The sequence below is a fragment of the Corythoichthys intestinalis genome, chromosome 12 (assembly GCF_030265065.1).
Source record: "Corythoichthys intestinalis isolate RoL2023-P3 chromosome 12, ASM3026506v1, whole genome shotgun sequence".
Taxonomy (NCBI): domain Eukaryota; kingdom Metazoa; phylum Chordata; class Actinopteri; order Syngnathiformes; family Syngnathidae; genus Corythoichthys; species Corythoichthys intestinalis.
This window is the reverse complement of record NC_080406.1, coordinates 55,203,219-55,217,111: the sequence shown is the minus strand read 5'-3', so window position 1 is coordinate 55,217,111 and position 13,893 is coordinate 55,203,219. Positions and strand designations below refer to the sequence as shown.

The window sequence follows — 13,893 nt, the reverse complement described above, 5'->3', positions numbered from 1 at the left end:
TGTGCTACAATTTCCAACATCGTATCTTTGTGGAGTGGGCTTCTCTCACTCTCCCATTTCGGGACCATCTCGTCGCAACGAAACAAGCTCAGGCCTCCCACGGATTCAGCAGGTGAGTTGTATTTTCCCTGCACTTAACACGACGGGGCTAAAAACAAATGTTATTTTATGTTTGCTGTATTTTTCTGCCACACATTGCCGGTGTTCTGACAAATTTGGCATGCGCGTAACGTTAAAAATGACCCGAATGCAGCGATTCCAAAGTACACACTACAAACTTTCTTTAAAGAAAGGAACATTAACTTACGTTTGCCATGATAGCTGCACACAACAACTGCACGCAGCCCCCTCACTTAACGACTTCGCTGTGTCGTTTAGCATTAATTTACGCCATTTTCGTGTTGCACATGTATGTTTATGTTGTATACTGTATAGTTTTTTAGCATCGTTGGATAACACTGAGAGTCCAACTGAATATAAAAGAGGGCTTTTTTCACCGCCACAAAAGCTTTGGGAGCAAAATTTTATAAGGGTGCAAAATTTGACAGAACACCGGTCCGTGAAAAAAAAGAACCAAATCACACCGGTCCGTGGTGCAAAAAAGGTTGGGGACCCCTGTTCTACGGGACTCAGGTCTGGATTCATTGCTGGCCACTTTAGAAGTCTCCAGTGCTTTCTCTCAAGCCATTTTCTGGTGCTTTTTGAAGTGTGTTTGGGGTCATTGTCCTGCTGGAAGACCCACGACCTCTGAAGGAGACCCAGCTTTTTCACACTGGGCCCTGCATTATGCAGCAAAATTTGTTGGCCTTCAGACTTCATAATGCCATTGACACGGTCAAGCAGTCCATTGCCAGAGGAAGCAAAACAATCCCAAAACATAGAGAACCTCCACCATGTCTGAGTGTGGGGACCGTGTTTTTTTCTTTGAAGGCCTCGTTTTTTTTTTTTCCTGTAAACTCTTTGTTGATGCCTTTTTCCAAAAAGCTCTAACATTCTTCCAAAACGTTTTTGGCTTTCTCAGGTAAGTTTAGGCAAACTCCAGCCTGGCTTTTTTATGTCTCTGGGTCAGAAGTTCAGTCGTCCTGTGTATCCTACCATAGAGTCCTTTTTCATAGAGACGCCGACGGATGGTACGGCTTGACACCGTCGTACCCTCGGACTGCAGGACAGCTTGAACTTGTTTGGATGTTAGTCGAGGTTCTTAATCCACCATCCGCACAATCTTTTGTTGAAATCTCTCGTCAATTTTCCTTTTTTGTCCACATCTAGGGAGGTTAGCCACAGTGCCATGGGCTTTACACTTATTGATGACACTGCGCACGGTAGACATAGGAACATTCAGGTCTTTGGAGATGGACTTGTAGCCTTGAGATTACCCATGCTTCCTCACAATTTTGCTTCTCAAGTTCTCAGACAGTTCTTTGTTCTTCTACCTTTTCTCCGTGCTCAATGTGGTACACAGAAGGACACGGGACAGAGGTTGAGCCAACTTTAATCCATTTTAACTGGCTGCAAGTGTGATTTAGTTATTGCCACCACCTGTTATGTTCCACATGTAAGTAGCTGGTGCTGTTAATTAAACAAATTAAAGAAGCATTTTTCAAAGGGTGACAATTCTTTTGTCCGCCCTATTTTTTGAGTTTTGTGTAAAATGAAAATGACATTTTTATTTTTTTTTCATTCGCTTTTCATTGCAAGCAAAATAAATGAAGATATTACTACCAAAGCATTTGTAATTGCACTCATTTTCTGGGAGAAATCGAGAATTATCTGACAGAATTGCAGAGGTGCCAATACTTTTGGCCAGCACTGTAGCTGGGAAAGACACCATACTATTTAATCCAATACAGTGGTACCTCTACATACATATTTAATAAAATCCTGGACCTGGGTTGTAAGTCAAAATGGTCATATGTGGAGTGGGATTTTCCCATCAGAATACATTGGGGCCTGAGCCGCCTGACCTCGCGGAATGTACTTTTTTGCCGTACTACAATAACATGTAATTGCACGTCCACTCAGTGGGTGGCAGTGGCGCTGTCATTTTTAAAGTTTGTGCAGTATTTTTGCTTTAAGCAAGAGCACACAGCAAAGAGCAGGATGCATGTAGTCACCCGAAAGCTAAGATGAGGAAATACGACAAAGCGTTTGTAGCATTTGGCTTCACTATTAATACAATGGGAGACAAGGACAGACGAGGAAAATGTTGGCAGTGAACAGCTTGAAGCCAAAATCAACTAAGATGTCACTTAGAGACATTAGACCCCAGTTACATTGATTACATTGATTTTTTTCCAGCAAAAACGTGCTAAATATTGCTAACATTGCTAATCGTCCCGCTTTGTGAGTGCTACAGGAGTAAACCAGCGAGGACTGTTAGCATCATATCAGGTGGCATACCAACTCGCTCAGTGCAAAATAAGCCCACACCATAGCAAAGGAGCTACCCTAATACTGCCTTTGACTATTTATTTTTTTAATTCAGGCAAATTAATGCACTTGAAGTCTTTTCTGTCAAAAACAATATGAATAAAGTTATACTTTATCGTAAATTGATCTATATTACTTTTTTTAATTTCATGTTAACAAGGTCACAATGTTATGCAGAGGTGTGCTTATAATAATTTTATCGAAAAATGATACTATTTACAGGAGCAGCAGAGTTGGGGTTTACTTCTTCCTGGGGGCGTCACAGAAAATAATTGAGAAGCACTGCCTTAGGAGAACACGTATGTATACATGTTTATTTTTGAGACACTTAACTGGGAGTGATGCCATACTGTTTAATCCATTGGGTTCCAGCTGTTTTTTGGCTTTTGGAAGGGAAAGAACTACATTCATACTGATATACTCCCAGGGATGCTCCTGTCAGATTTAGACCCATCGCTTCACCATTATGGACGTTCACAACTTGTTAATCATTCATGATTCATTGATCATCTTCTTTCGTGAAGATTTTTTGCAGCTGCTGATCTTAAAATCACCAAATCACTCCATAAGGCAATGGTGAATCCGAGAGTTTGCGAAAGGTCAATTAGCTAACAGGTGATAGTTACTGCATATTCAAGTAACTGAACACAGTCCTCATATTACTGACAAGAATGGGAACTCCTTATTTTCTCAGTCCACTCAGGAAAAAAAAGGTGAATTGGCAGTCATATTTTCATCATGCTTCAGGATCAATTTTCATAGCTCTGCTCGGGTGTAAAAACTGGCACACATATGTGGAGGAGGGCACAAATAATCAGGAGTTGGGCTGAATCGTGTACGGACTATGTGTACTAGTATGTATATTGAGCCTACACCAACGGATATCGCTAGCTCATTTCTTGTGGCTGCCGGCTTATGTTGTCTGTTGTCAGACCGACCAAGAACCGTTACAATACTCCGTCCATGTGCAGATCGCTGCTTACTTTTCCGATCAGAGACGTCTCTGTCCAAAATGTGAGTGCATCACATTTAAAGCAGAGTAAAGATAATTCATTTTGAGTGGTGACAACCAAAATCCACACATTCACTGCGGGCCGTTGAGTGCAAACTCAACTGGTCCTTCAAATGACCAACAGCATGACTAAAATGTCTCCTTGCGCAGAGCTGCTGTGCATCCGTCACAAAAAATAGAGCATTTTATTTGAGGCATATGGGTCAAGGGAGGGGTTTTGCATAGCGACAGTAGGAACATAACACTAGCATTTTTCCATAATGCTCAAATTGTCCCCACCAACTTTTAAGCAACCATATTTGGATTATATAATGAGTTCAGCTTCATAGGTCATTTAGATCACCTTCCCATATGTTGTCAGGATAGAATTGACCCTACCATTATTAAGTGAATTATTTTTAATATGTTCAGACGTACATTTACCCCATTTCACTTGCTGAATGTGCTGGTCCATTTTTTCCCCTCAAACGCACATTTGATTGGCAGAAGACTTGACCCACCCCTGCCACGCACACTCACGCTCACACATGTCGTAAAAAAAAATCAAATTACAGTGACCCCTTGCTAGTTCGTGCCCACAGTCCAGCACGGATTTTTTTTCAATAAGTAAATGCAGTATTTTATAGAGTTGTCCCGATCTCATCACGTAGTCTCTCACTCTCGCTCCTGCCGCTTCTCTTGGTCAGGCAGTGCCAGAGTTGCATATTAAAGTTAACGATGATTGACAGACATTAACTTTATCTTGCCAGAGACGCTTGGAAGCCGAAACTTCAAAGCGCCACATGCTTCAATCATCGTTTAACTTGTTAAACAGTTGCTGTGGCAACTTGTTGTGTGGAAGTGAGCAGCTTGAGCAGATTCGAGTGGACTCACTCAATGAAGAATTTAATGAAGACAAGCATTTTTTCTTCTTCATTCTTATTTAAAAATAATTCGGTGTGACAGTAACATGTTTAAAATAATTTATAATTATTACATTTGAAGTGCGTCAAAACCATTTATTAAAATACACACATATATATACACATATATGGCGGAAAACACAGACAAGACTGAAAAAGCAGTTTCTGCTTTTGTACTCCTCTTTAAAAGAAACTGCTGTATTTTAAGGCAAAACAACTGCTGTGTTTGATAGAACAATATGTCTATATGCTGCCATAGCAGATTCATGGCGCCATAAGCCCCCGAACCATTTTTAATTTGTCCATTTTACCCTGAATCCCCCTGTTGACAGTCGTCGCGCAACCGCTTTTGTTTCAACCCAGCCATGAAACAAAGGTATTTAACTATATTTATTATTTAAAATGTCATTTTTAGCTTCGAATCATTAATTGATGTCTAATATTTCGTTAAAAAAAGACCTTTAAAAATTATTTTAAACAAATGACGTCACAATGGAAAAAAATGGTGTCTGTAAAAAAGTCACTGATATCTACCTCATAACTATCGCTTAATTGTATTTTTTGTTACTGTCGCATTTTCTCCAATATGTTAGATGATAAATATCGATCCAAACAAAGAAAATTTGAAAAAAAAAAAAAACATTTAAAATGGTAAATACTTCTAGTCACCTGAGTGTTTTCCGCCATATATATATATATATATATATATATATATATATATATATATATATATATATATATATATATATATGTATATTTTTTTATATATAATATATACACATGTACTATATGTATACATATGCTTTTTTAACCTTTGGGGAAAAAAAGCTTGTCGAAAAAAAAGTGAAAAAACATGTCTTATATGTCTCTTTCCAATACTAAATCTGAATAAATACATTGAACACACAAAAAAATAAATAAATAAATAAAATTGGAGGGCACTACGCCATGGTTTTTCACTTATTGTGGCGGGTCGGTCCCCATTAACCACAACACCCCCCCCCCCCCCCCCCCCAAAAAAAAAAAAAAAAGAACGTATGTTATTCAAATTCAGATTTACTCATTCAGATTCAAATTAAGTAATTCAGATTCAGGTTAGCATTTTCAAATTAAGTTTCTGATGGTACAAATATCAGCCCATACCCAACCCCATATTTCCGTTTCCCCTTCTGATCTGCGTCAATCTTGGGATTTACCTCTAACGCCCCATGCTGACAGATTTCCTTTATTATGATGGAGCACTTTAACCTTTGCCCTCCTGGGAAAAGCCGGAAGGAAAAGAAAACAGTTTACATTGTAAGAATGCAATTAGAGGAGGATTTTTACAATGAGTCAATAAAAATGAAGAGCATTTCCATAGGAAAAACGTTTTTTTATTGAAAAAGTTTGCATTGGGTAACAGACTGGTGGAATGTGTGTCATATATCCTGATTTAGATTCTTTTTTCTTCCAGATTTGAAACATGAAACATTTTTTCCCCCCACATCCTATTTAGCTCAATTTTGACGGGAGAAAAGAGGTACAACTACCCAGTAACCATGAGAGGACAATGAAAAACAAAAAGGTTTGGAAGTTGGGGGGGACATTTCAAATATAATACTTAGTTGCTGACAAATTGGATTAAAATATTAAATCAAAACAAAACAAAAAAACAATAAATATTTATGGTACACACTTATGGCACAAATATGCAGCAGTCAGTTTGGCAAAGTTTTGCTTTCTATTTTTTCCCAAACCAAATTACTATGGAAACAGTGCAAAAGGGGAGGGAGTGGGGAGGACACTTTCCATTGACGCTAGCTAAAATACATTAGCAAAAAATTCAAATTTTATACAAAAACTTTTGACTTTGAAGAGTTTATAAAAATGTTTTCTTGTGTTCTCATCAATATTTACATAAGCTATTTACCAAAAAGTAGTATGCTCTGTTTTACCGAAGTGTTTCATTTTTTTTCTCAACTTTTTTTTTCTATTTCCTTTCCTAAAAAGGTGAATAAGGCTATTGTAGCAACCCAGGATCCATATACAATACAAACATCAATGTATTTACAGTTTCTTACCAACAGAGGAGAGGTGCAAAAATTCTGAGTCAAGTGACCAAGGGCTGAGCATTCAAGCAAGGCATTTTACAGGAACGTGACGTGCTTTTCCCCACTGACTCGGTAAGACTCCCGCAGCCTCTTTTTGACGTTCAGTCGCATTCAAACCAAAGTGTTAGGAGAGTTATTTCAGTGGCAGCGAAGAAAAGGACGCCAGATTCAAAGAAACAAATACAGTAAGATTGTCATATTCTGCTGCTGATATACAGCAACTAAAAAGCTTGTTTGTGATGTGTCTTTCTTAGATATCTGTTTAGGTGTTATACATTTTGAATTGTTCAGTTTTTCACAGCGAAACGTTTGTGCAACGGCAAAACAAAAATAGAAGAATATCCGGGGAACAGAATTTAAAGGGAAAGTTCAGAATTTTTTATATTAGGCTAAGTCTTTGCGATAGCGGGGGTTTAATTAGTCGGGGGAGTTGGTTTCAAGGCTCCGGAGTGGCTAAGCTAGCGCAAGCCAATGGTCCTGCCATTAAAAAACAACATACGCACACATGAAAATCACTGATGACCCATGCAATCAATAGTGTTGGCTATGTTTTCAAGATAGTTATTAAAACTTACCATTGCATGTCAATAACTGTAGTATGAACGGCAACATTTGTAATCCAGGAGCTCTGCAGGGAACAGGCTGTAGAACAGAGTGGTATTTTTTCCACCAATGTGTTCATGTCATAGCCAGCATCAAGTAACCACAGTTTATAGTGTTCCTTCTTCTTCATAGGAAATGTTTTGGAAACTTTCCTTTGCCCACAGCCTTTAATTGCACATTTCATGCCATTCTTCAGTCAATACTTAGTACACTGATGGTGCATGCGAGGAAGGTGGGAAGTCAGAGTTTTCCAAACTCCGACCAGGAAAAATATCATTGGAAAGCCACTCGAACTGGGAGGCTGTAGTCGCGGAGTCGGGGGGAAAAAAACGTACCGACTTTACGGGTTGCTTCAATCTGATGTCACTCGACCAAATTTACACTGCTTGTCGAAAAGCAGACCGTCAATAGTAAAACTAAAGTAGGAAGTTTACAGTGTATGCTATTTACCTTCGTTGTCGTTTTTACTCCATTATTTGATCGCCTACGGGAAGGCAGGTTTGCCGAAGGTTTTGATGGCCAAAATAAAAAAAAGCAACTTGTCGTCATCAGCCATCTTGCTGCTTACATTCACTTGGAACGCCTTGAGGTCGCAACAGGTACCATCTGAGTGGGGATTCCCACCTCCCTCGAATGCAGCATGAGCACGAGTGGCCAAAGCACTCTTTATTGGAGTGGCATTGCGCATCTAAAAAGATTGTCCTGCAGAATGAAATAATTTGCGGCAGTTTGCTGTGACATTATTTTGGCCGCATGAATATTTGGAACAATGATCTGTATTTTGAATTTCTTTGACTAATTGTTAATATTGTTTTTTATTGAAATGCTAAGGCAGGACCATTGACCCCAGCAAGCTTAGCACTCCGGAGTCATGAAACTAATAAATAACTGACAAACTGCGCAGGAATTTGTTGAAATCAACTCCACCGGCCTTTTAATCCCCCCATTAACTCAAAGATGAAGCCTTATGTCGAAAATTCTGAACTTCCGCTTTAACAGCGGGCTTGTTGGAGACAATCCTTTGATACATCTTTCAGTGGTTAAGAACACTTCCCATGGGTGTATTTTTAATATCAGAATTGGTTAAAAAAATAAATAATTGCATATTTGCTGAATTTGTAGCCTCTTAGAGGCACAAACCTTATATTGGGCTTGGCTTTTCGGTGAAATTTGATGTTATTCATGAGATAGATAGGGCACTGTACACATATGTGATGGTAAGCTGAAGATTTGTGAAATCATTGTAATACACAATGTAGTACACAATCACACGCACACGCAAGAAACGACGACATCAAGGATGCGTTGTGAAAAAATTAGGGGCACTGTGTGTTTATGAAATACAGTATATGCTACAGTGACTGAGTGAAAGAGACAAGCTACTCTGCTCTATAAGAGCCAAGGGTCCCTGTTGCCTCACCTGGCCCTGCTTGCCCTGGAGATCATGAAATTGCAGGACTTGAAGCATATCAAATAATACAAGATCTAGGTTGCATAATGTGCACGTATACCATAATATATTAATATCTCTTTCCATGCCTGTGCTCTAGGTGTACAGTATATCATGAATAAAATCCCATATTTAGATTGTTCATATGAGTTTTGATGATGTACACTCCAAGTCAAATGTTTGCACACTAGTTTTGACTTGTCAAGTCGTTCATTTTAAGTAAAGCCCCTCGAAATAGAAATTCCGATGAGGATGAAGAAACTGTTACAAATGATAAGTATGTCCCGGTTTATAACATATATTTAAGCACTGGCCATCTTATTTGGGCCTGATATGCCCTGTCATCAGATGTCCAGAGTAAACAATGAGAGTACCTACAGTAGAGCTGTTTCAAGCAGCTATGCTAACCTGTGTTGTACAAAGTAGCCTATCATGACCTTTCTTCACCCAATGTAAAATAACGACACTAAGGCAAGTTGGATTTCTTATTGCCCTAAACAATTTCCCGCTTAAAGCTCAGGTTTCACAGAGCTTAGATTACGCTACGTTCAGACCGGTCGCATTTTTCTCGTCGCGCAATGGGTTCCCATATAAAGTCAATGTAATCACGTGTGGAAGAGCGACGGGCAGCCTCATGACATGCCAGTTTGAACAGATAGGCCCTGCCCCGCGATGCTGCACGTTGAATTTTTGTGCCGAAGACAAGAAAGCTGGATCCATCTTTCTGCGACAGATGAGAAAGCAGCATATCAAATATGTTTTCTCAACAGTGGCACAACTACACGTTGAGCCGCGAATTCGCCATATTTGGGCGCGAGCCGACAGGGGGCGCTGTCACAAGGAATCCCCAGTCAAAATTATTTCAACTCCTGTTTTTTTTTTTTTTTTTAACGAAAGTCAAAGGATTTTTGCCAACAAATTTGATTATTGATTTTTGCCGGCAGCTATGGGCAGGCATGTTTGGGTCTTTGATTGTGTGTAATGTGAGGCTGTGCGTGTGCTCGTAATTAGAGCGAGACAGAGAGAGTAAGTTCACTGCTACAGTCAGGTGTAGTTGCTGAATCAATAATATTTACGCAAGAGTTAGATTGCCATGAGTCGTGTGTGTTAGATCCAGCTTGCCTCCGTCAGAGGTGAATATGAAGCCAGTTGTATTCTTTGTTGATGAGACGTTACCACTTAGCACGGAGCGCTAATCTAGTTAGCGATTATGCTAATCAATGTCTTAATTGTCCATTTGTATTCTGTTTGTAGAAGCATATTAGCATTCGAATTATTGTTACATCGTAAAGTTGTCTAATTTCTTCTTCTTTTTTTTTAAATAAATAAACTACACATATAAACCTATTCATATAACAGCTCAAAGTCATTCAAAGTCCCCTTCAAACTGAAAATTGTCAAACAACAGTGTGCTTTGAAATTGGATTTGCATTGTATTTATGAACAACTGTTCATGACAGTCTGCCTCCTCCTTATTCGATTTTGTTGTTTAGTTTGTTTAAAGAAAATAAGTGAGTCATTGACACAATTTATATCAGTGCTTTGCCCACAGGGGAAAAGAAGTCAATCAGCTGCACTTTTTTTTTTTTTTTTTAAATTTGAATTAACAGGACTTCTTTTGCACTCAGAAATTATTTTTATGTTTTATACTCAGAACATTTATTAAAACTTGAACAACTTGTATGTACTTAAAACAGTACAGATGTAGACAACAGTTAAATCAGGAGCTGTAATTAAATATTGTATTTTTGAAAGAACTGGTCTTTCATTTTGTCTTCATTGTTACTTCCAACATGCCTAAGACAACTTCAAGTGAAACTGTTAAGGTAATTTAAAAAAGTGACATTTATCTGGTTAATTGATTAATCATCCAATTAATCAATTAAAAATACGATCATTCGTTTCAGCCGTATCACTAGCATACTAAAAACCAAAGATGCGACCCAAAAAAGTGTCTGTGTGTGTGTCTGCTGGGTTAGGGCCGTTGGGGATGGTGATGGGGTGGGGGGTCATTTTTCATTTCGCATACCCTAACAAGAAGGGGTAGTTGCAAAAACAAAGACAAAAGAATATGACTACAAGAATGGTCAAAATATGATTCATGTGGGTCATACATTACATTGTAGTATTACAGGATTAAAATCATAATATTAGGAGATTCAAGTTGTTATATTATTTATTTTTTGAGTTACGTGAACTTGTTGTTTGGTTTCACGGGCTGAGACGCTTGGTGACGTAAGGTTTGTATCAACAAAAACTACTTTTGGTGTAATATTAGGAGATTGAAGTAAATCACAAGATTAAAGTCATTGTGTTACTTATTGTTAGTGTGCCTGAACTGGAAGTTGTGTGGGGTATGCAGACTTCAACTTTTGGCGACGTAAGAGGTCAGTGTGAACACAAAAGAGTCATAGTGTAGACGGGCGTAGCGCAAGCGACGCGACACAACGCAGCCGGTCTGAACGCAGCATGAATACTAACGCTGCAGGATACAGATGATCCCCGATATCTCCTTATCACGATTTATCGCTAGACTTCTAAGAAGAGTACAGGTACCAAAACAGCGTTAAAAGTGCTGCTCATTGTTTGTAAAGCCCTCCAACTCCTTAGGCATGTCTTTGAACAGACCTGTCACGTGACCATCCTCACTCCCAACCTATATCTTGAACACACTTGCTTCCCCAATTGCGTTTGAATGTTACATATAACATATGGGCTCGGAAGGATGAATTCAGCCTCAATGTGCACAAAGGTACACCGGGATATGAAAACCTCACGGGATCAAATACAACAAGGATGGGACACAGACCGGATACTACCTTCAAGTAACGTGTGAGCAGTGGATTTGGTGGCACAATACCTAGAAATGAGGAAATATAACATAATCCACAATAAAAACCCAAACAGTTTGCATCGATGGATATTTGTTGTAGTAGGTGGGCATATGCATGGCTGCCAGAGTGTTTGGTTAATACATGTGAGTCAGTCAAGAAAGTCCCACAGCGGGTTGGTGCAAGAATGTATCCCCCTTTCCTTGTTCACCTGGAGAATCCAAATAGTCAGTCAAGCCAGTGAACATAAAGGTGGGTAGCCACTTTGTGAGTTCATGGTCATTCTCTCTCTCTGTTACCTTTCCTGCGATCTCTTTACAGCTCGTTTTGTATTTTTTCAAGCAGTAGTCTGAGGTCAAATAACCCTTCTCTCTTACAAAGAATCTTTCACATCCACACAGCCATCTGTCCTTCCCGTCCGAGCAAAAGAAAACAAACACTTTCATTTCTCTCAACTCTCTGACCTCACACATCAAGCTGTCTAACATGCTAGCCACATGTGCACAAACAAGAAAGGGGAAAAAGATTGGGCGGATTTCTTCCTCCTCTCCCCTCAAGCCCCAAAAAGTAGCAGCAGAAGCAATTTTTGAGGCTTCCACCAAACTCATTGTGAATAGAACAGAGGAAGTACGTATAATCTAATGTTGACGACAAAAATACAACTGAAAAAGTATCAGAAGTGAGGGCTTGCGGGAATGAGTGAGAAAGGGCGAGGGTGTGTGTTTCCAGACGTGGTGACTGTGCCAGCTGAAACCATAAACCTGCCCATCTCCGGCCTGGGATTGGTCCAGTATGTCGTATGTTTTCAATAGTTCTTCTTCAGACCTTGTAATATATGTTGGCAGGGCTCTGCGGTGGCATCTCTTGGACGATGTAGACCGGATGGCCGTAATCACCGCTGACCTTCTCGTAGTGCGGGCAAAAGACACTGTCAGCAGTTCTGAGAGGGATGATGATGTCGCTGGGCTCAGAGCCATTATTGTTCCCACCGCTGCCGCTTCGCTTAGGCGTGGCCAGGGTGCTAAGAGACAAGGTAGCTGCGTGTTGTGGCGAGTGCTTGCGGTGACGCCGCCGGTACTTAAGCAGTAGCAGCACCAGCATGATGATGATGATGATAAAAATGACACTGCCTGAGGCAATACTGACAAAGATGGCCACCCCAGAACCTATGATGTTGGACGACTTCCCGCCTGTGTTGTTTGCATCGCTTTCCCTTGATGCTGCACCTACCGGAAAGAGAAAGAAAAACATGAGGGTCAGAATTCCAGAAGAGTATGTGTGTTCGGGGTGTGACAATATATCGAAATGGTGATATATCATGATACTTTGTATCCCAAAAGGTTATTGATATGCACCCGCCAAGAATCGATAATTTATTTTAAATAGGTGTCATTGTTTAAAAACAAGGAACCAACAAGTTGCTTCCAAAATCCACCATAATAGTGTCTTTGTTATCTCTCTCTCTCTCTCTCTCTCTCTCTCTCTCTCTCTCTCTCTCTCTCTCTCTCTCTCTCTCTCTCTCTCTCTCTCTCACCATATATATATATATTATATATATATTATATTATTATATTATATATATATTATATTATATTATATATATATATATATATATATATACATATACACATATGTAAATGTCAAACAAAGTGGTCTCGGTATGGTATCGGCAGATACTGCACAGCCAGGTATCGGTATCGGGGCCAAAAAATGGTATCGGTGCAACACTAGTTTTCAGTCCCATCGTGCATCGTGCTATAAATGTAAATATGTCGACTGAGTTGAACTACTTTTTAGGCACTCATCATAGTAACAGCATTGTGTACAAGCAGGACTCACTTTAATGCAAAAAATATTATTTGTCGTTGACTGGTTTCATTATCTTTTCCAGTATTTTTACTGGTCTAAAAATATGCGTACTGGATCGGTATCGGCAAAACATCTTGGATGAAATTGTATCGAATGTAAAAAAAAATCAGCATCCGAACATCCCTCATTCCAAGCTTGTGAATGAGGTTACCTAGAGAAAATCGCTAGCAGAAGGCAGCAATGAAACTATTTTTAATTTGAATTCAGATCACTTTTCTCCCTCCCGCACATTAAGATGTATGAAAATGGCGGTAATCAATAGGCTGGAAGTCAGAGAATTACAAGAGAAGTATTTTACAATCAAATAAAGAATGGATACTGTATGTATAGATTTCTCAGAACATAGCAGAAATATGAGTCAGAGTCTCATACTGTAAATGTGACAAGGTGCAACTGAGATCTAGGATATATGGCAAGTTTCACACATTACAAGCAGCACAGCAGATGTGGATTCTGTTATGTCTTTCCCAGGGTGCAAATATCACTAAATGCATTGTGTTGCTAATACAAGCTGTTTCTCATTTTTGTGCAGGCTGCTTTACAAAACGAAAGCATGTAGCGTTGCTGAAGGTGTACAAAAGGCAAAACAATATTCACACCAAAGTAGGACTGTACAATGAATCAAATTTGATCATGATTCTGATTTTGGCTGCCACAATTAAAATGCTGTAATTTGAAAGATTGAGTTCAAAAGTTTTCTAGTGCC

At 39.3% G+C, this 13,893-nt stretch overlaps 1 protein-coding gene across 2 annotated transcripts in view; it reads right to left on the bottom strand.

Annotated features, from left to right (window-relative positions):
* Positions 1-5,439: 5,439 nt before the first annotated feature.
* The window catches only part of efnb2a (ephrin-B2a), a 73,297-nt gene continuing 64,843 nt past the window's right edge, over positions 5,440-13,893 (bottom strand). For both annotated transcript variants that reach the window (XM_057851957.1, XM_057851959.1), the window contains one exon: positions 5,440-12,544. In XM_057851957.1, coding sequence (XP_057707940.1) covers positions 12,138-12,544 — 407 coding nt within the window. In that variant the 3' untranslated portion in view covers positions 5,440-12,137. The remainder of the gene's footprint in view (positions 12,545-13,893) is intronic.